The sequence below is a fragment of the Haplochromis burtoni genome, unplaced genomic scaffold (genome assembly GCF_018398535.1).
Source record: "Haplochromis burtoni strain Fernald_Lab_line unplaced genomic scaffold, NCSU_Asbu1 Contig_119, whole genome shotgun sequence".
Taxonomy (NCBI): domain Eukaryota; kingdom Metazoa; phylum Chordata; class Actinopteri; order Cichliformes; family Cichlidae; genus Haplochromis; species Haplochromis burtoni.
The window spans coordinates 349,876-370,259 of record NW_024582480.1 but is presented as its reverse complement, the minus strand read 5'-3'; the positions used below and the strand labels follow the sequence as shown (position 1 = coordinate 370,259).

At 42.3% G+C, this 20,384-nt stretch overlaps 1 protein-coding gene and 1 long non-coding RNA gene across 12 annotated transcripts in view; both read left to right on the top strand.

The window, feature by feature from the left end:
* Positions 1 to 11,758, top strand: part of fgfr3 (fibroblast growth factor receptor 3) — a 69,291-nt gene extending 57,533 nt beyond the window's left edge. For all 11 annotated transcript variants that reach the window (XM_042223730.1, XM_005929659.2, XM_005929658.2 and 8 more), the window contains exons 14-18: positions 298 to 420; positions 819 to 889; positions 5,490 to 5,627; positions 6,614 to 6,719; positions 7,026 to 11,758. In XM_042223730.1, coding sequence (XP_042079664.1) covers positions 298 to 420; positions 819 to 889; positions 5,490 to 5,627; positions 6,614 to 6,719; positions 7,026 to 7,190 — 603 coding nt within the window. In that variant the 3' untranslated portion in view covers positions 7,191 to 11,758. The remainder of the gene's footprint in view (positions 1 to 297; positions 421 to 818; positions 890 to 5,489; positions 5,628 to 6,613; positions 6,720 to 7,025) is intronic.
* Positions 11,759 to 12,504: 746 nt separating this feature from the next.
* Positions 12,505 to 18,463, top strand: LOC121815019. Its single transcript, XR_006054734.1, has 3 exons — positions 12,505 to 14,814; positions 15,790 to 17,881; positions 18,029 to 18,463. It is a non-coding gene; the product is annotated as an uncharacterized LOC121815019 (long non-coding RNA).
* Positions 18,464 to 20,384: the final 1,921 nt, after the last annotated feature.

Below are 20,384 nucleotides of genomic sequence, written 5' to 3'. Positions count from 1 at the left end.
TCAATCAGACAACCCCCTATGAGCAAGCACTTGGCAACAGTGAGAAGGAAAAACTCCCTTTTAACAGGAAGAAATCAAGTCCATTACAGCAATGTGTTAATTGCGAAATTGAAAGATAATTAGATTAGTGAATTAAAACTCTAAGTTTAAACTAAATTTGAGGCTTTTAAAGTTCAGTTTGTGCGTTTCATAGTGCAAAGTAAAACTTGTCAACTTGCATCAGTGTTTCAGTATATTTGCGTGTATGCGTGAGCGCAATGCGCCGTGTGTTTGATGCATTTGTTCTTCTTCCCTCAGTGCATCCACAGAGACCTGGCAGCCAGAAACGTCCTTGTGACGGAGGACAACGTTATGAAGATCGCCGACTTCGGTCTCGCCAGAGACGTGCACAATATAGACTACTACAAAAAGACCACAAATGTGAGGCTCATTCCTTCAGTGCTCTCCTTTAGGAAAATATTATGTGTTTGAAGCGATACGATGGGATGGTATTGAATACAGCAGCAGCTTCTTACATATGGCTGAAAGTCTTTTCTTTCAGTGTCACGGTCGGGTCGCATCTCAAAAGTAGAATTGAGCAGATTGAGCAAAATTAAAAGTGTATATGCGGATTCCACAGTGTTGATATGAATGTGTTTTCAAGCAAAGGCGTTGCTGCGAATGAAGCACCGAAATGGTCATCAGATTTCTGAAGCTAGCTGAAGTTCAAGCTGTGGTGGTGGCAGCGCGACTAGGCTGAAGTTTGTGTGAGTGTTTGGTTGTCAGCTCCGTACAGAGTGCTTCTGCTGACCCAAGCGTTTCTGTCTCCTTTGTTTCAGGGTCGTCTCCCCGTGAAATGGATGGCTCCAGAGGCTCTCTTCGACCGGGTCTACACGCACCAGAGCGATGTGTGAGTTTGCACAAACTAACCGTCACATACCAACTGCCCAGTCGCGTGTAAGCGAGTGCACCGGCGGAATCCGGGTGTTGAAATATCGTGACTGAGCATGTTAGCATCAACCGTGTGCGAACATGGAATCATAACATTCCCTTTCCAAATATCTGCGGTTCACCTGATAACCCCCGAGGTTCTCGCGTATTAGCCGCGGCGCATTCCTGCATTTGTTCTTTTAATCTCTATCCAACGACAGCAGAGAGAGATAGGAACACAACAGAGTCCCGACATCTTAGTGCTGTTTTATCAGTGAAAATCCAACCTGCCCCAGAGCAGGAGGAGATAAAGAGGGTCAGTGGATTTATCACAAGGTGTTCCCTCGGGGCACTTTCCCCACAGCAGTTCAAAAGGAATCTGGGCAGCAGAGACAGTTTTCACAACCTCTGATTGCTTCCGTGTTGGCCACGATCAAGAGAAGAAAGGTGAGGAGGCAAGGCGGCCTGCCTTGCAGTAGCTGTAACATACCACCCCCCACCCCAAAACGTCTTCTCAACCCCCAAGCCCCGCCGGCTACAGCCAGACGCCGTGTCCCCAGCACAGCCATCCAAGCCAAACACAGGCCCCTGTCAACACTGGCTCGCCGTGTGATTACACTAGACTGGGAACAGGCCGAGGGGAGAATCAGGCTTCTCTGTTATTTCAGCAGGTCTGGATTACACAGTCAATCCTCCCGCCAAACCTCCTCCTCCTCCTTTTATACAGTAGTCGCTCTGAAGCCAGTTTACTCTCACACACCCTGGGGGACCTTGACTTTTGACTCGCAATGATTTCTTATTTTTCCCCCTTTTTTTTTAGGAAATATGATGGCGAATCAATTAAAAAACAATGAAAAAACAGTAGTGCATATTGTTTCTCCTGTGAGATTCATGCTTGTTGAAACCCTCCTGGCTCATTTACAGCTGTAAAGGCAGAAAACACAGTGGCAACATTTGGGAGCCATTTTTATAGGATTTTTGTCCTTTCGCACATTTTTCATTTTTCAAGAAAACGTGTAAGTCGTCATTAACATCACCAGTTCTCTTTTCGACTTCAAACACCAGAGTTATTTAGTGCAGATAGAGGCTCAGCCAGCACTGCGGCCGCTGCCAATGTCACGGAGGTGAGGATTTTATTTTGGACAGCTTCGGAGGTGTCAGCCTATAAAAGCTGCAGTGGAGAAATCTCACTGCAGCTTCACAGTGACGCACTAGCCCATTAAAAGCAGGGAAGGTGGGGAAGGTGTGGGCCAAAAGCAGCTGGGTTGTAAAAGCAGGTATGATTAAGACTAAAGCTTTTGGCACTGACACGTTTGCAGAAATGATTTTAAAGGGAAAGAAACTTACCTGTAACTAAATAAACAAATTAATGTCCAGTAGAACAGTAAATGTAATGCTGGTAGGCTTAGAGCAAAGATATGGTCACAGATAGAGTAGATGCCATTCTTTTCATTTAAGCCAGGGGTGTCCAAACCCAGGCCTCGAGGGCCGGTGTCCTGCAGGTTTTAGATGTGTCCTTGATCCATCACAGCTTTAAATGGCTAAATTACCTCCTCAACATGTCTTGAAGTTCTCCAGAGGCCTGGTAATGAACTAATCATGTGATTCAGGTGTGTAGACCCAGGGTGAGATCTAAAACCTGCAGGGACACCGGCCCTCGAGGCCTGGAGTTGGCCAAGCCTGAATTAAGCAATGTCAATATCTTTAGATGAGGATGCAATTCTAAGTCCCCCTATGAAACATTTTAGCACAGCTTTTCCAAAAACCAAGGCTTGCTTTGGATTAAAATTATTAGCCCCCATGATGCTGATACTCAATTGTATATGTCCTCCTGAGCAGTCCCAGCCTATTCTTCTTTTGTGAATCTCTCGAGCTCCTCCAAACTTCCTGCACAGACCCTGGTCGTCAGTTCACCCCACAGTCAGTGACACTCACTGTAGACTTCACCAGGACTGGGACACTCCTCAGTGACGTGTGTTGCTGTTTTCTTTCAAAATCTTCACATATCCTTCCTTTATGATTCCTTCTACTGTGAACATAATACTCCCACCACCGTGTTTGACTGTGAGGACGGTGTTCTTGGGGTTGGTCGCCTCTCCCTTCTTCCTCCAAACACAAGCAGTGCCTCTAAGATCAAATGGCTTTATTTTTGTCTCATCTGACCAAAGCATGTTTTTCCAGTATGCAGTATCTTCCTCCAGGTCATCAGCATAGTTGAGTCTGGGTTGATGGTTTCTCTTCTGCAGAAGTGGACTTTTTCTCGCAGTCCATTCCTGTGCAGAGTTTGTGTGCGATTGTCTTCTTTGCGACTACAATTCCCAGCATTCACTCATGTCTTGGCAGGTGTTCTGGGATTATTTGACACTTCTCTCAAAGAGTCTTTGAAATCTTCTGCTCCCTACCTTTGCCAGGCTCGCTCTGTACGGTGTGGCTCTCTTTGAGTTTCTTGGTGATACTTCTCACTCCAAATCTTGACACTTGGAAACCCTCTGATAACTTTTTATGTCCACCTCCTCTAAACCAATTCCCTTTTTGTTGGCACGACGCTTTCACAGCGACAGCTAAAAACCCTTACTGAAGTTTTTATACTGTATATAAATAGAAAGATACATTTTACAAGCGTTGAGCATTACAGAGTTAAAGCACATCCTGTAGTGGTTTATGCTATAGCTCAGTAAAAGTAGTATGTTTAGATATACTATGTTAAAAAGACACATGGGAAAAAGCCTTTCAATAATTTTGCATTTATCTGCTCACAGTATTACTCAAAACTTCTTTAACAAAGTCGGTCATTACATTGCGACGCTGATATATTCTAACAGCCTTCATTTTCTTAATTTGACTCATGCCGCTGCTTATATGAGTGGCTGACGTTTATTAATGTCTGCTGTAAGAATACACGATCAGTGGTGTGTTGATTGGTATCATGTGCAAATATTCTTTATTAAAAGTGTCTACAGGACTGAAATCACAGATGGATACCATTCGTCAGAGTCTATTATTAGCCCCAGAAACAGATGATGTTGTTTTTCCGTATAAGTCACGAAGAGAGTCGGTGCTGAATATGAAAACAGCAAGAAGCAATGCTTGGGCAACAAATAAAGCCAATAAAGTTGTGGCTGACTTTTCATTAACTCTCGTCTCCAACCACCTAGCACATGCAGTACTGCCAGATTGTCAGTAACAGGTTTGGTATGATTGGTGAAGAGAAAATCCAAGCAAATAACGAGTTCCCCACTAACGAAATTAGTAGTGGCAGCATGGCCTTTTTGCTACTAAGGCAGCGTTGTTCCTCTTCGTCTGTTCGCACATGTACTTTCAGTGGCTTTTCATCGCCCGACAGGGCTGATTGATGAACACATTTGAAGTCGATAGATATTGCCACAGCTATCATTGAACCAGCACACCAAATGCAGGATTATATTCATTCCTCCCCAAAGTGATTATCCTTCTAAATCTCACTAAATCAGCCATCGGTGATGCTTGCATTGAGATTCCGAGACTGTCAGCTCCCGTTGCTGCAGGTGCCCAAATGAAGTGTTTATATCTTCATTGCCTTCTTCTCCTGTTAGTCACCTAATAGCCTGTGAATATTCATTCCTAGCAACCCTCAATAAATATAAGCAGCCTCTCTTTTCTGCTCTTCCTTCTGATTCCGACTATCCTGCTGTGACACTGAACACCTGATTTGTTGACATGTTTCCCTCTCTTTGAATATTGATGTCTCTTTTTCACCACAGTCGTCTCTCAGGCTTTCATCCGACTCTCTCCCTCTCTGTCTCAGGCGTGCGCCGTATTCGGATTTAGGACCAGCCGGCTAAGCCAGTGTAGCGGCCCTTTTTTTTTCATTTATTCACCCTCTGGACCAGAGCGCGGATAATTAGATTAGACCTAGCGAGAGCTGCAATAGAAGGAGGGGACTCATTCTGATTCACTGGACGAATAGCCAAACAATAGTATGCTGAGTTAATAGACTGCCCGTTATATGATTACTGTCCCTCATTTTTTAGACATTAAGAAATAATACGGGGGTTCATTGGAGCTGCTGCCACCGAGAGACAAAGAAAGAGAGATGATGGCTTGGTTTAGATAGCAGCTGCGCTTTAACGCTAGATGCTGTATAATAAGTTTTCCCATTTATCTCTGCTTCTCCCTTCAGGTCAGGCCTGTGTTGGTGTTGTGGAAACATCATTATCTGCGTCCATAGTTAATAGCTGCCTATTTACCACAAGATTTTTGTGCACGCGTCGTTTTTTTGTGTTGTTTTTTTTCTTGAGCCATCAAAACAACAAACTGATGATTACATCTCCTTCTTTCGTTTACTCGTCTTATTTCTTGCTTGAGGCAAGAGAAGTAGATTTTTTTGTTTGTTTACAAATATTGACCAGCTGTCTGAAACAATACGAATTTCAAATGGATTTTTTCAAATTGAGTGCAGTTAACATTACCGAGGATCGATTTTTCCTTCAAACAGATCGATCGGTGGACAGAGCGCATCTGTGTGAACTACGACTGCCTTAGACCGCGGCGTCGCTACGACCTCTGATCTATATTCCTCGTGTGTTTGCGCTGCTGTTTAGGTGGTCTTATGGGGTACTGCTGTGGGAGATCTTCACCTTGGGAGGCTCGCCGTACCCAGGGATCCCAGTGGAAGAACTCTTTAAACTGCTGAAGGAAGGACATCGAATGGACAAGCCTGCCAACTGCACCCACGAACTGTAGGTGTCTGCATGAGTATAAGTGTGTTGCCTTTGTTTACAGGAGGCTGTCCAGATGAGCCAAACAACAGCAGGTTACATCAGGGCCCTGTTATGTTCCTCAGTAATATTCTGTTTATCTGTCATACTGTCATACATTTACTGACATTCCCAGAAAGCCATAACTTTATACCTCTTTTTTGAAGTGTTTTTTGTTAGGAGGGTTTCGATGTCTTAATGAGTTGTTCTGTCATTAAAATACTCTATTCATAATATGTTTGTATAAGGCAGGGGTGTCCAACTCCAGGCCTCAAGGGCCGGTGTCCTGCAGGTTTTAGATGTCCCCTTGATCCATCACAGATAACTACAACAAAATAAAATGATATGATAGGACGAAAACTGTGGTATTTTGTAAATATAATAATAAACAAGAATTTACTGTGTAATTGTGTAACTTTATTAGCAGCGTCCCCTTTTGAAATGCGCCAACAAGAGAGTAACGTCCTCCTCTCTGCCCCTTAATGCTCTCTGGTCACTATGGTAACACGTAAATATTTTTTTCAAAATAAGACACACAACTACAACACGGGAAAAGATCCAGGGAAACCAAGTTAATGATTAAAAAAACCCTGAAAACCTTAAATTTCACACCCGAGTCTCATCTCTCACGGTACCAAACGACGGCCCGGGGGTTCGGACCGCTGTTGACCCAAGGTGATATCTAAAGCCCTTGAGGCCTGGAGTTGGACACCCCTGGTATAAGGGAACCAAACAGCTTGATGGCCCTGTACAATATAGATATGAGATCATTTTCAACTGTGAATCACTCAAAGCTAAGAATAAAAAGAAGGAGCTGGAAATGAGCCTAATAGGGACCTTTTAAGCACTATTTGTGCGTTATGTCTAGTCTGCTAAAAAAACCGAAACAGTAAAAACAGTCCATCTAAGACCGGAGAATGTAGTGAACGAGACGCAGTGTGACTAAATCCTCGCTGTTGGGATTCCAGGTACATGATCATGAGGGAGTGCTGGCACGCTGTGCCATCGCAGAGGCCGACCTTCAGACAGCTGGTAGAAGATCACGACCGGATTTTATCAATGACCTCCACAGACGTAAGTCTCCCTGCAAAGCTGCAGAACACACACAACACCAGAAATAAAAGCACACGCAGCTTATTGCGTCACCCAACCATAAAAACACTGCTAAAGAGTCGCAATGAGAGATTCTTTAGATGTTTGGGTGTATTTTTAAAGTTGCATGCGAGTGAACGATGTAAAGCAGCATAACATTTCCAAAGTATTTCATATTCTGAAGACCTGGAATAATACGCTAAACTTTTTTCCAATCATCTGACCACCAAAAAGTGAAAAAGTTTGACTGTGACACCAGAGTCTAACCTCTGACCTCTCCTCTGACAGGAGTACCTGGACCTGTCGGTGCCCTTCGAGCAGTACTCGCCCACCTGTCAGGACTCCAACAGCACCTGCTCCTCAGGGGACGACTCCGTGTTCGCCCACGACCCGCTGCCTGACGAGCCCTGTCTTCCCAAACAGCTTCCCAGTAACGGGGTGATTAGGACATAAAACCTGTGCCGGAGGAGGTCGGACATTAACCTCTTCTCACAGTTTGTGACAGAAATATCACCGCTCACTGACTCAAGCACCTCAAGATACGGAGAGGGACAAAAAAGAAAAAAAAGAAAACTCAGCATGCAATACTTCCACAGTGCTTCAGCTCTTTTTGATTTGTCTTAAACTCTCGGACAAAGCTCTGTTTCGTGTTTTCTTTTTCTCCTCATCCCCAAGAACTCTCTTTAAACATTGAAGGATTTTTTTTTCTTGCCGTTGAACCATGTTTGTGTTCTTCTTTTCAGAAATGAAATTATATTTTTGTACTCGGGCCAGTCTTTTGTTACAGACAATCTGTGGGGTGAAACCATTCCGTGCCTACTGGGATTAAACCTCCTGAGACTGGATTTAGGAGGAGGAAATGAAGGGCATTGATGAGTGACTTGTTGGTGATCCAGTGGGTGGGGGTCCTCCGATTTTCGGTTTGTTTTTTTTTTACTACACGGAGCCCTTTTATCGCAATAAAGCGATCTGAAAGAAAATTGATGAACGAGATACCAGCAAAGCCAGCGTGAGCTCAATGACAGGATTTGTTCTTCCGCAGAGTTACTAGAAGACGTTCAGCAACAGAGAGGATCACGTGAGCGTTTCCTCGTGAACGTGTACGCCATCATCCGCATTTTAGCTTCCTGGGAAAAAGAAAAAGTGATAATCATGGAACAAATTTTCCTCATCAAAGATGAGGCAAAGCTTCAGGGCCATTCAGTAATAAGAACAGCGAGGTTATGAGGGTTTTTTAAAAATGTATCTACAAAGTGATTTATTGTAAATATATAAATGCAAATATGTATCATAATGCTGTCCACAGCCGTGTACTTAAAAGACAAAAAATGACATTTTTTTAAGATATTGTTTTAGGATTGGAAACTTTGCAATCTAGGAGACACTGTCATGAACGTGTAAAACACTTAATCAGAAAAGGTTTATTTGAGTAATTAACGTGTATATTTGTAAAGATATTTATAGACTTAACATGTGGTTCTTAAGTTCGAAAGGTCTAGTTTAGGATTTTTAGTACTGTACGCAAAGATTTCTATTTCAATGGGTTTTTTCCTTTTGTTTTTGTAACTTATTTTACAACCAAACTGCGATATTATTTTCACAACTGGCAGACTCCTCTGGTTTCTGATCCATCTTTTTATTGGTTTGTTTACAGTTTAGAATGTATGACACGAAGATGATTTGTTTTGTTTTGTTTTGAGAGCGAGAGAGTGCGATTTGACTGCCGGAGGAGGACTCATGAAGGCTGAAGGCTCCTGCTGAGGAGAGCCGGATGTTTCCAATGAGTTCTGAGTTCTGGTTTAGAAAAGTTAGCGTTTGCCGTATCAAAGCGACGATTAACTCTTGCTGGGCAAGAAAAAGCAGGAGATGCGTACCGGGGAGACCTTCTAGTACTTAAACACATATTGAACATCAACAACAATGACTAGCTGTGAATCATAAGAAGCCTTCAGACCCCTTGTAAGGGAAAAAAATCCTCCTGTTTGAACTGTTTTACTGTTCAGGCCATGAAAAGATTAATGTGTTTGCTTCTATTATTTCAGTTCAATTTATGTAATCACCAAATCACAACAGTCTTCTCGAGGCGCTTTATATTGTAAGGTGAAGAAACTACAATAATACAGAGAAAACCCCAACAATCAGAGCGAGCACTTGGCGACAGCGGGAAGGACAAACTCCCTTTTAACAGGAAGACTTCTGCTAGATCCAGGCTGAGGGAGGGGCAGCCGTCTGGATCAATTGTTCTTCCAAGTTTTGGCATTATAGTCATTTTTTACATCTGACCACAAAGGCTGGTGTCAGAGTAACATCTCACCTGCAAACATGAAGGTGTTAGCCTGTATTGACAGTTTTCTGTAGAGGGTTAGGGTTGAGATTAGCAGCTACGATGAGGGTTAGAAATGGGCTTCTTCATGTGTAATTGTTAAATGTCACTTGTTTCGTAGTCTAAAATGACCAAAAAGAGGAATTCAAGTTGCATCACCTGTAGCTGGTGTTGTTTGAAAAGATTTAACGTAATTATAGGGGGATTTTTTTTTTTAAACATGCTTCTGAAGGCTTCAATTGCTTAACTCGTAAAGGTCACAGGGTCAGCGCTAACAAGCTGCGTTCAGTCTCAAAACTCTGAGCGCCTGTGTACACTTTCACGGATGAAAAGATCAGCTTGAAGGCAGAAATGTAAAGCTGTTGTCCTTTTGTGCTTGAGTGTGAGGGAAAAACACTCTGCCCAAACGCTTGAGATTTTATCGCTGCTCTGTAGTATTAATACTGAAATGAAGGCATGCTGTGCGACTTACAGATCACACGGCAACAAAAGAAACTATATATACAGTATATATATATATATATATATAAATATTGGTTTGTTGAATGAGACTCTGTGGTGGGTCCTTCTTCAATTTCCATTTGTTGAGAAAAGTGCCAAATTAGTCTTAAAAGTCTATTTTATCAAATTCTTCATATCTCTGAACCAAATACTGCACTGGTGAATGTAGGCGGACAGAGGTTTACACGTGCAGGGAAGGATCATGGGATTTCCAAGATGGATGGATCCATCTTTTTGTTTTGTTTTTGTTTTTCTTTCTTTTTTTTAATGCAGTCATCTGTCTAGCTGACTCCTCCCTCCCCCAAAAAGCAAAAGCGTTGAAATGTTTTCAGAATCTGTTTTCAGAAAAGTCACAAAAGGGAAAGCGACGTTCAATTGAAGGGTTCACTAACACATTTTACTCGCTGCTAAATGGAAAAGGTGCAGACACGCCGCTCTGCAAAGGCCTCGCTTCAGTGTGTGAGATGACTTTAAACATGTGGTCATCCCTCACCTCACCTGAAGTACTTTAAAGTGTGACAATTCATATTTTAATTGATTGCTTCACTGGTAGAGCACTGAAACAAGGCCTTTGCATAGTGAGCAGCCACACAAAGTCGTAGTTATTTCTGTTTTCAGAACAGTTTTTGGCCCAAATCTGTAAAGTGCCTGGAAATAATTTAGGACATTGGTTCATTTTGATCACATTTTGAATGTATAATTACCAAAATAAAGTTCTCACTAGAAGCGGGCAACTATTAGCCTGATTTTTTTATTTCTTTTCTTTCCCAAGTGAACAAAACAAACAAAAAAAGGCACTTCGGTAAAAGGTTGGATGGATCTAATGAAACAGATGATGTTTTGTTGTATTTATTCTTCCATGCTGGGTAAAAGCTTTCCCTATGGTGAGAGTATTTTTATTCTTAACTATTTCAGTTTTTCAGTGTTGTTATTCATTAAAGAGCCAGAAGAAGAAGAAGAAGATGATGATGTAGAGTAGTAATTGTACTAGATGCTGATGCTCCCCATCAGGATTTGCTCCTGGCATAGTTTATCTTTTATTTTTTATGTTATTTCTGTGTCCATGTCGAGCTTTTTACTCTTGACACTGATGGCCTCTCTCTGTTTCATCACTCTTAAAATGAATGTGTTGTTTTTAAGACGTGTCCCATTTTTGGCAATAACCAGGACCTCGTTTCCACGGTTTTGATTTTGAGTCATGTGATTTCAGCAACCTGTCAAACACATCTATCAAAGATAATAAATCTTCTATAAAATGTGACGGTGTTTCACAATTCAAATAAAATCGGAATCGGGAGTTTTAGTGGAGACGTTTCCGTATTATTGTGCAGAAGTATCTGCGACACATTAAAAACAACACATATATTTGAGTGAATATGGTTGCTTTGCTACTAAACTGAACAACCCCCACAGCCTCAGCAGGGAGAGACTCTTACTGTACTTACAGTCACACGTTGACCTTTAAACGCTTGCGGTCACTGCTCGGATTTATTTATTTATTCTCCCGTTTCCGATCAGGAGGGGAGGGGGAGGGGTGTCATCTTACGTCTTTCCTTCCCTATATTGCACAACTACACCCAAACATTCACGTCCTTTCTCACGTGGATTGTTTTTTTTCAGTAAATTGTCAAGCAGCTCCGCACTATTTTCATTTTTCTCTACGCTTCATATAGTTCTAACCTCGCGATGACTTAGTCCAGCATAATTTATAGTTTGAAATGCGCTTTTACGTTGCTTAAGTATGCACGAGTAGAGCTGTTTTGTAAGTATCGTTTTCATGCATTTGTTTTATTTCCGTCATTTTGCATTCTGCAGGGTTTGTTTGTCGGGGGTTTTGTGTTTTTTTGCAAAAGTTATCCTCAGATTTTATTTTTTTTTCACAATCACACTATTTATTTTTCCTCCCTCTGTATTCATGTTTCTAACATAGAAAGGTGGAACTAACCATTTGGCATTATTTGATTTTTTTTTAGCGTGTGTGTAATTCATAGCTTTTGTTGTAACGTACCTGTTCTGCTCATGGTGAATCCTCTGTAACATTCCACCATCACACCCCCTCTGAGCAAACAAAACAACTTTCCACAACTCTCTCTTTATGTCTCTCTCTCTCAGTTTCTCTCTCTCTCTGTGTCTCTGTGCCTGACAAACTATGCTGTCCAAAAAAAAAAAAACGTTTTCAATAAACAATATAATAGCGTTTGCTGTCAGCAGTGTGTCTGTCGCTAAGAGTATGAATTTGCAAAAACAAACTGTTCCTGTGGCAAAAAACGAGTCAAACATTAAAAAAACCCCAGACAGATTTTATGATTCATGGTAGAAGTTTGGAAGTGTATGTCAATGAAATGGAGCTAAAATACCACAAAAGTACAAATGTCAGCATGTTTGTTTGCCCGCTGTCTCAGGTTGTTTCGTCTGAACGTTGTCAGTACAGACGCAGATTGCGGGACTTTTTCCTTCTACGCAAACTTACATAACTGAGGGATGAAATGCAAGACTTTAACAAAGACAAAGAAGTTGCTGCAAAGAAACACACTCACTGGAGACTTTACTACATCCATGTCACTAGTACCCAGTTCAGCCTTATTTTGCCTTCAGAAACATCCATCCATCCATTCGCTTCCGCTTATCCTTTTCAGGGTCGCGGGGGGCGCTGGAGCCTATCCCAGCTGTCATAGGGCGAAAGGCGGGGTACACCCTGGACAGGTCGCCAGTCTGTCGCAGGGCCAACACACAGGGACAGACAACCATTCACACTCACATTCACTCGCACATTCACACCTAGTGACAATTTGGATTATCCAATTAACCTATCCCCACAAGCTGCATGTCTTTGGACGGTGGGAGGAAGCCGGAGTACCCGGAGAGAACCCACGCAAACACGGGGAGAACATGCAAACTCCACACAGAAAGACCCCGGCCTGATGGGGGAATTGAACTCAGGACCTTCTTGCTGTGCAGCAACTGTGCTAGCCACCGTGCCACCGTGCTGCCCTTCAGAAACATTCCTGACAAATTTTGCAGACTTGTCGGTTTACGTCCATGATATAAATCTTGTTTTCTACCACATCCCAAAGGTGGACTGAGACCGGATCACTGCGAAGGCCAGTTGCATTCAGCGAAGTCATTGTCATGCTTGAGAAACCAGTTTAAGGTAATTTGAGGTTTGTGACATGGTACCTTATGTCAGGATAACACTGTGGTGTAAAGGACACTGTAAGCGATGCTCATTTAAACTGTGGCATTTAAACGATGCTCACGGGGTCAATTTGATGGCAACTTATCAACGATGAGGTAGCCATCATGGGGTAGCCAAGCTGATTTTACTCTAAAAGGAAACATAATTTACAAAATGACTATCATGCTATTTTTTATTATGAGATCATGAAAACAAAAATGTGTTACAAACATGAAAAGCCAACATTTTTTGTCATTTTTGTCACTGATTTCTACACAAATATACTTGTTTTTGCATGCAGAGGAAAATTGGTCAACAAAGACTTCAGCATTAGATATACTCAGTTTGTAGGGCCAACCCTTCAGGCCGTGTCACAAGCATGGCTAAAAATAAATATCCATGCATCCATCCTCTTCCATTTATCCAATTGGAGGGTCTGTAGCCTATCACAGGTACCATAGGTCGAGAGGCAGGGTACACCCTGGACAGGTCACCAGTCTGTCGTAGAGCCAACACATAGAAGCAGACAACCATTCTCACTCACATTCATATCTGCGGGCAATTTAGATTAACTAATTAACCTAACCTCACTAACTGCATGTGCTGCAACAGTGCTAACCATTGCACCAGCGTGCTGCCATACTGTCTTTAGCAATACCTAAACACGGTTTTCAGTCAAGTAAAAAGCAACTACAGATAACTGTCATTACTGGATGGTATTGTTTCCTTCGATTCCCAAATATCTCCATCGACAAGTGGACACATTACTGTGTTATTATCTTATTTAAAGGAGCTTGAAGAGAAATAAGAGACCGAGCGTTTATGCCACTCTGCATAAAGAGGCTCTTATATGTACAGAGGAGGATTATGGGAATTCGACCAACACAGAGACACACTTCCGTTGTCCAGCAACAATGGCGCTGTGTGAAAGTCAAATGCTGATTGATTAACAAGCCGAGTCAGCAAACCAAGGATGCCGAGCAAAGACAGTGACCGCACTGGTTATTGTGGTGATGTTTAATTTGTAATAGAGTGCGTCCAGTTAGCTTTATGACAAAGAAATTCTTTGTATATTATGACCTCGTCTCCTCCAAGGTAGGGGCTAAACTTAAAGGTCCAAAACCAGTACATGCAGGTATGTAAATCAGCTTAATGTGAAGATGTGTTATTACAATTTAATTACAATAATTAATTATTTTCTTCAGTAAAATGTGTATATTATCATGACATGGTATGTGTACAGCATGCAGAGAGGGAAACTAAAGATGCTGAGAATTTGAATAACACCTTTAAAGTGCAACAGGAAATGCAGTGAGCAGAGATTTTGTTGCCCCAGTTCCTGTTGATTCTGTCACACAGTGAACAAATTAGCCTCTCATAGCATCTTAACTGCTCTTTAATCAAGTAAAGTCTTTGCCTCTCTGTCTTTGTTTGCTGAGCATGGTTCCACGCCCTCCCTCGCCGCCTCACTGGCTGCAGCTCAGTAAATGGCTGGTAGGAGGGGAAGATTTTTTTCAGAGGGGTACTGAAGGCACGGCCAGGGTGGGAGGGCAAAGCTGGACAGTGACAGAGGGAGAGAGAGGGGTCTATGTATTCAGGCTTTTGGCCCTCAGCCCGTCTCAAGTGCGTCCTGAGGGGAACATCCTGCCCCTCGTTGGAACTTCCTCGGCCTGCTGAAGTGGCCCATTCATGGAGGTCTTGTGAGGGGGGCTTGTTTTTGCTGCTAAATGGATGTTTCTGTTTCAGAGGTGTTTGTGCTACTGGACGCTTTCCACTCCACGCCATCCCCCAGACACACACACTTACGCACACACCCTCTACCCCCACTTTTCTCCTCCTCCTCCTGTTGACTTCCCATTTCCCCTTCTTCTCCTTCTCCTTTTCCCTTCGGTTTCTCCTCCCTGCTCTCAGCTAACTACAGTCTCAGCTGCAGTTCATCAAACTTACACTCCCACTTTAGGCTCCTGTTAGACCTTTAATCCACCTCTCAGCACAGGAGGAGCTGGAGTCGAGGAGGGGTAACTGCAAAGCAGATATAAAGGGATGGATACTTGTTTCACTTCTCTAAAGCAGAAGTGGTGAGTCTTCTAATCATCCAGCTACACATCTGTATCTTTTCATGTAAAACAGTGCACATGTTATCAAGTGTAAAATGATGAGAAACAGTTGCTTCAGGAAAAAACTGCATTAAAGAACTGCATCTGTGGACTTCCAGTTTGGGCATCATTTACGTTTTGTTCCCTGAGACTGTTTAATCTGTGAGTCTGATAAGTGCTGCCGTCACATTAGGGGAAACAGTGGTTGGAGACAACAACAAGATCAAAAGTGCAATGAACTTGCCAGTTCTTTGTCTTTCAAATGGCTGCTTTGAAGGTGAGGTCCAGGTCTCTGGACCTCACCTTCAACTTTGGTCACTCAAGAAGATAAAGCAACAATAAGACAGTCAGTCTACTACATGTCTATTAGTTTGTGATTAAAAACGGTCATATTGGTCAATTACAAGTAATCTGTCTGCAACAATATGGTGACGAACGGCAAAATCTGTTGCCGTCTACATACAATTTATTTTTCTGTGAATGTTCTGGCAAGACATTCAGAATCTCGCCAGAACTTCATAAATGTGAAAATAGTGATGTAGTTACTGTTTGATGGCAAGTTAACTGCAAAATGGCATAGGCACTTGGCAAGCTTTCTGTTATATGGATATATAAACAGAATAGAATCATTTGGCAACCAGCTGAATTCAGTCCACTGTTGCACAGAAAAGTTGCACTCATTGGCACAGACTGACTCAGACTGTAACGAGTTGGCAGTCTTTCTCCGTTTATAAATTAGACAATTACTTATAAACCTTTTCCCACTGGTCTGAGACCAGTCGTGGTCAGTTTGAAATGGCTGTGACAGGTTGCCTCTCACCAGGCAAGCTCTGCAATTGCCTTGCTATCAAATATGGCTGCACAGAGCAGCGAGCAAAATCTACTGAGGAGAACTTTGAAATGTTACTAAAGCCCTATGATAAATAAATCATTTAGCCCAATCACATGTTTTTGCAGGTTTCCTATTTCAAAGGAGGCAGAAAGTTACCCGACATCAGGGCAATCTACCATGGTGACAAACCCTTGAAACTTTTCAAGAATTTGAGGGAAGTGCGCCTCGGGATTGTTGGTTCACTGCCATGGAAACTGCTGACATTGTGAATGTGTCACTTGGTTGATTCTTTGTGCCGTGGCTCCTGACTTCAAAGGAACAGCAGCGTCATCAGGCACGGGGATGCCCCAACCTTGATTTCGAGCATCATCACTGGTGTTACGAGTTGGTTGTACAGCTATGACACAGCTACCAAACTGAAATCTTCACATTAAAAGAGCCCATAGTCTCTGAGGAAAAAGAAGGCGCACTAGTTAGGAAGGCGACAAACACATGAATTTGTACTCGAGGGTCAGTTTATCAAACCAGAGTTCTACTGTTGCAACAAACGCGCTCGTAAAAATGCACTGAGTGGCAGCGCATTAAAAACACGGATTTTTCCAAAACAAAAACACACAATCATGCTCTCCGTCAGCTGAGATTTAGCTTTTCATCTTCCTCAGAAGAAGAAGCTGGAACCATCTTTCTCTAAAACTTTGCATTAAAAAAGGACCCTGCAGACTATTAGACAATTCTGCACACAGCTGTTTTTCTGGCAACACATAAAACCAGTTTCATTATGATGGATTCCAGATGTTAGAAAATGTTGAAAAGTTTATGTTGTCAAAAATTTCAATAGAATCGTCCTTTCAACAACTAGAGCAGTCATGAGGCAGGTCTTTGCAGTGCATGTCAATGCTCATTTAAATACCCAGGGTTGTCAATGAGCCCTCACAAATTTGCAAAGCTGAAGTTGAAGCTACCACCTTGAAGGATTAATTAAAGCCTTGGCGTAGGCCCAGAGTAGCTTCTAGCCCCCATCTTGAGACTGGATCTGTTTAATCCAGAACAGGCTAAATCTAGAGCTATTTTAAGACAAGTCTTTGCAACTAGGTTTGAACCTTGCCTGTGAAACCTTCCCAAAAAGAGATTAATCACTGCACAGAAAATATTCAATACGACAGTCAGATTAGTTCACTTGCCTCAAGATTTGAAGGAGACCACTGGGAGTCTCTAAAAGACACATGAATGAAAATAGCATAATAAGTCATGCAGTTACAATGTTACAGTGGCTAGCTACAGCATGATTAATGCCTTTCACGTAAATTAGCTCTGATAACTAATATTTAACAAACGTGAAATGAGTACAGCAGCAGAACTTTTGTATTTTTGTCCCTAAATAATGAAACCCAGGGAGACCAGGAGGAAAGTTTTCTGGAAGATTCTCAGACCTCCTGACAGGCCAAACTGAGAGGCCTCGCCCGTGCTGAAAAGCTTGGCCATTTTTATCGCTGTCTGGCTTCATGTGCTGCCAAAAAGTTCTTTAATTGTTTCCCATTCAGTCAAAGCCACAAAGCTTCACAAAGCGTTCCAGTATATACAAACTGTGGGTCTTTTTTTTTCCTTTTTTTTTTGCAGGCAACTGAAAATAATTGCACGTTTCAGGCTGGCTTTGAAAACGCAGCCTTATGTGTTTCGCACAGTTTGACTGTGAGTCAACATTGGGAGGAAAATCAAAGATGTCTGCGGAGCAGAGGGACTGTTTGTCTCATCATGAGGTCTCAGTGTCTGTTACATACGCTGTGTGCCTGTGACATGAGCATAATGTACATGTTTCTGCAAAAGTTTTTGAATTGTGTGTGTGCGTTTATCTGTGTGCATCCAAGTCTGAAACACTACATGCGTGTGGGAGACTGTAAGAATGACAGTTTGTTTTGTGAGTGTGCGACTGAGTTCCTGAAACTGGACCTTGGTATGTTGTCACTGTAAGTGTGCCAAATCAGCGATTAACTGCGCTCCCTCTGAGACAAGCGTGTAGCTGAGTGACATTTTGAAACAGGTGTGTGTAAAACAATCCGGTTTTCAGCACTCCTTGGAGAACTGCTGTCCCACTGAAAAGCAGGAATAGACTTGATGATAGTTTAGGGACCAACATAGGTTTGTCTTCGCTTAGCTAGATGCCCTTCTAAAAGCTGGCTTCTAGAGTGGCGGGCGCAGAAGCAACAATTGGTTAAAGAGGTAAAATAACTGTTTAAGTGATTAAAGAGCATTAAATGACAAAAAAATCAAGAATATGTATAATATTTCAAACAAATTCAAATTTAAGTCTTACTGTGTGACTGAACGTAGCATAGATTTCGTCTTTGATTGTGTTTTCTATTTCAGGAGAGAAGCTATCAGAGCTCCGCCCACAGTGCTTGAGGGACAGGTGATAATGAGGTAAGGACACACAGCCTGAACTTGGCTCATTGTAAACCGGGGTGAATGGATGGCTGGAAGGGTTTTTTTGTTTTTGGAGTGCACAAACATTTGTGTTGGCATGTGTGTTGATCTGCCAGTGCAAAATTACCGATCATGATTCTGAAATTGCATTGACCGCATTGTTTGAACTGTGGAGAACTGTTTTGTATTTTATGTCATACATTATGTTTATATGACGAAGTATAAAGAGAGGCTCTCAGTCTTACCACAGACAAAGTGTGTCATCATTAGGACAAAAGAACATGTTGTACGTCTCCAAAACTCTTGGTGGATATGTACTAACCAGTGCTTTGTTTAAAATGGATTAACTATTCAAGTCAATTCAGTTTTATTTATAGAGCGCCAAATCACAACATCAGTCGCCTCAAGGCACTTTATATTGTAAGGTAGACCCTATAATAATACATACAGAGAAAAACCCAACAATTATATGACCCCCTATGAGCAAGCACTTTGGCGACAGTGGGAAGGAAAAACTCCCTTTTAACAGGAAGAAACCTCTGGCAGAACCAGGTTCAGGGAGGGGCGGGGCCATCTGCGACGACCGGTTGGGGAGAGAGAAGGACGACAGCTTAAAAGACATGCTGTGGAAGAGAGCCAGAGATTAATAACAACTTCAGTGCAGAGCGCACAGTGCTAATGTTGCTAGCTGGGAAAGACAATACGTAAAATTCACATTATTTTTTTTAGAAAGCTACACACTATTTTTGTGAGGAAAAAAACTAGCTGGTAGCTGTCTCACTAGAGCAATAGATAAGCACCCAACAACTCCAAAAGTCTGTTTAGTAACACTTTCACCAAAGTGACCAGTGGTGGACTGCCTGTCCAGAGAACCAGGACATTTCCCAGTGTCAGTCATTTTGGCCTGCCATGAACAGTTAACACAGTGAGCAACAGCAGGATGCCACTGATTGACATATGGCAGGGTGATACAGTATGTTCATCAGATGTTTATCTACGCAAGTGGTGTCCACTAATTACCAACCATCAGCTACAGTGATATACACTGAGCAAGTTGCTTCCTGTGTGACCCCATCTGTATGTGCTATTCCTAGTAAGCACTATAGCTTCACTTTGGATACTTTGAAAATCCAGTGTTCAGGTTAACTGGTTTGTACCAGGCCAGAAGCAGCTATCCACTGCTGCTAACGCAACACCCACAAAGTGTTGTGTGATACATTCTTTCCTTGCAATCCCAACACTAGCCAAGTAAAAGGGCAAATAACACTTAGGTAAGTTAGATTATGCTTTTGTATAAGAGCAGCGTTCTGTATATTTTTGTGTAACAGTTTTCCGTGTGATGTGGCGTCATTATGTGGAGCAGTCACAGATATCCACACTGTGTTCATCAAAGCTAACTTTTTTTGTGTGTGGAACCTGTTCGGTTATCTTGCTCTCCACAAACATGTGGTTCTTTAGTTTTGTTAGTGTTTGATGAGGTAATGACCAGTTCCTTTGTTCTGTCCCAAAGGCTCTTTCCAGTTGAACCAGATGCAGCAGAAGTCAATATGTGAGTTTGTAGCCATTACCATGTACCTTGCTTGCTAGCCACAGTGTTTTTAGGGGTGGGTTCCCATTTCTTTTGACACTGTTTGCTCCTAGGCAAGGAGGTAGTTTGCTGTATTTCAATTTATTTTACTTAATCTACCATGGCTGTGTTCCTTTGATGTGTTTGTTGGCCTGAGTTTGGCTTGAGTTCATCCTAAAGCTAACTTAAATATATACCTATGGGTATGTAGACAGGATTTAGCAAGCAAGTCGTTATGTGGCTGCTTGAGAGGATCAGCAGCCACATAACTTTCAGGACATCGCTTCCCATACCTGAGAAAATACAATGAGCAAAGAAAGAGCCCAATCCAGCGTGTACATGTTGTGCACAGTATGCAAAGTACAAAGCTAAATTTAAATCAGATAAGGTTTTTGCAGTGCAGTAGCATGGCGGTTAGCATCACTATGTCACAGCAAGAAGGTCCTGAGTTTGACTGCCAACATCTGGCAGGGGTGTTTCTGTGTGGCGTTTGCACGTCCTCCACAGATTTTTCACTGGGGACTCCGGCTTCCTCCCACAGTTTAGAAACGTGTCTAAATTGGCCATAGGTGTGAATATGAGTGTGAATGGTCATCTGTCTCTCTGTGTTAGCCTTATGTCAGAATAGCGAAGCTGCCTTTCGCAATCTTGCTGGGCCAGCCCCCTGTGACCCTGATAAGGATAAGTGGAAGAGAATGGATGGTTTTTACAGGCAAAGTTGCAGAAGGTCTT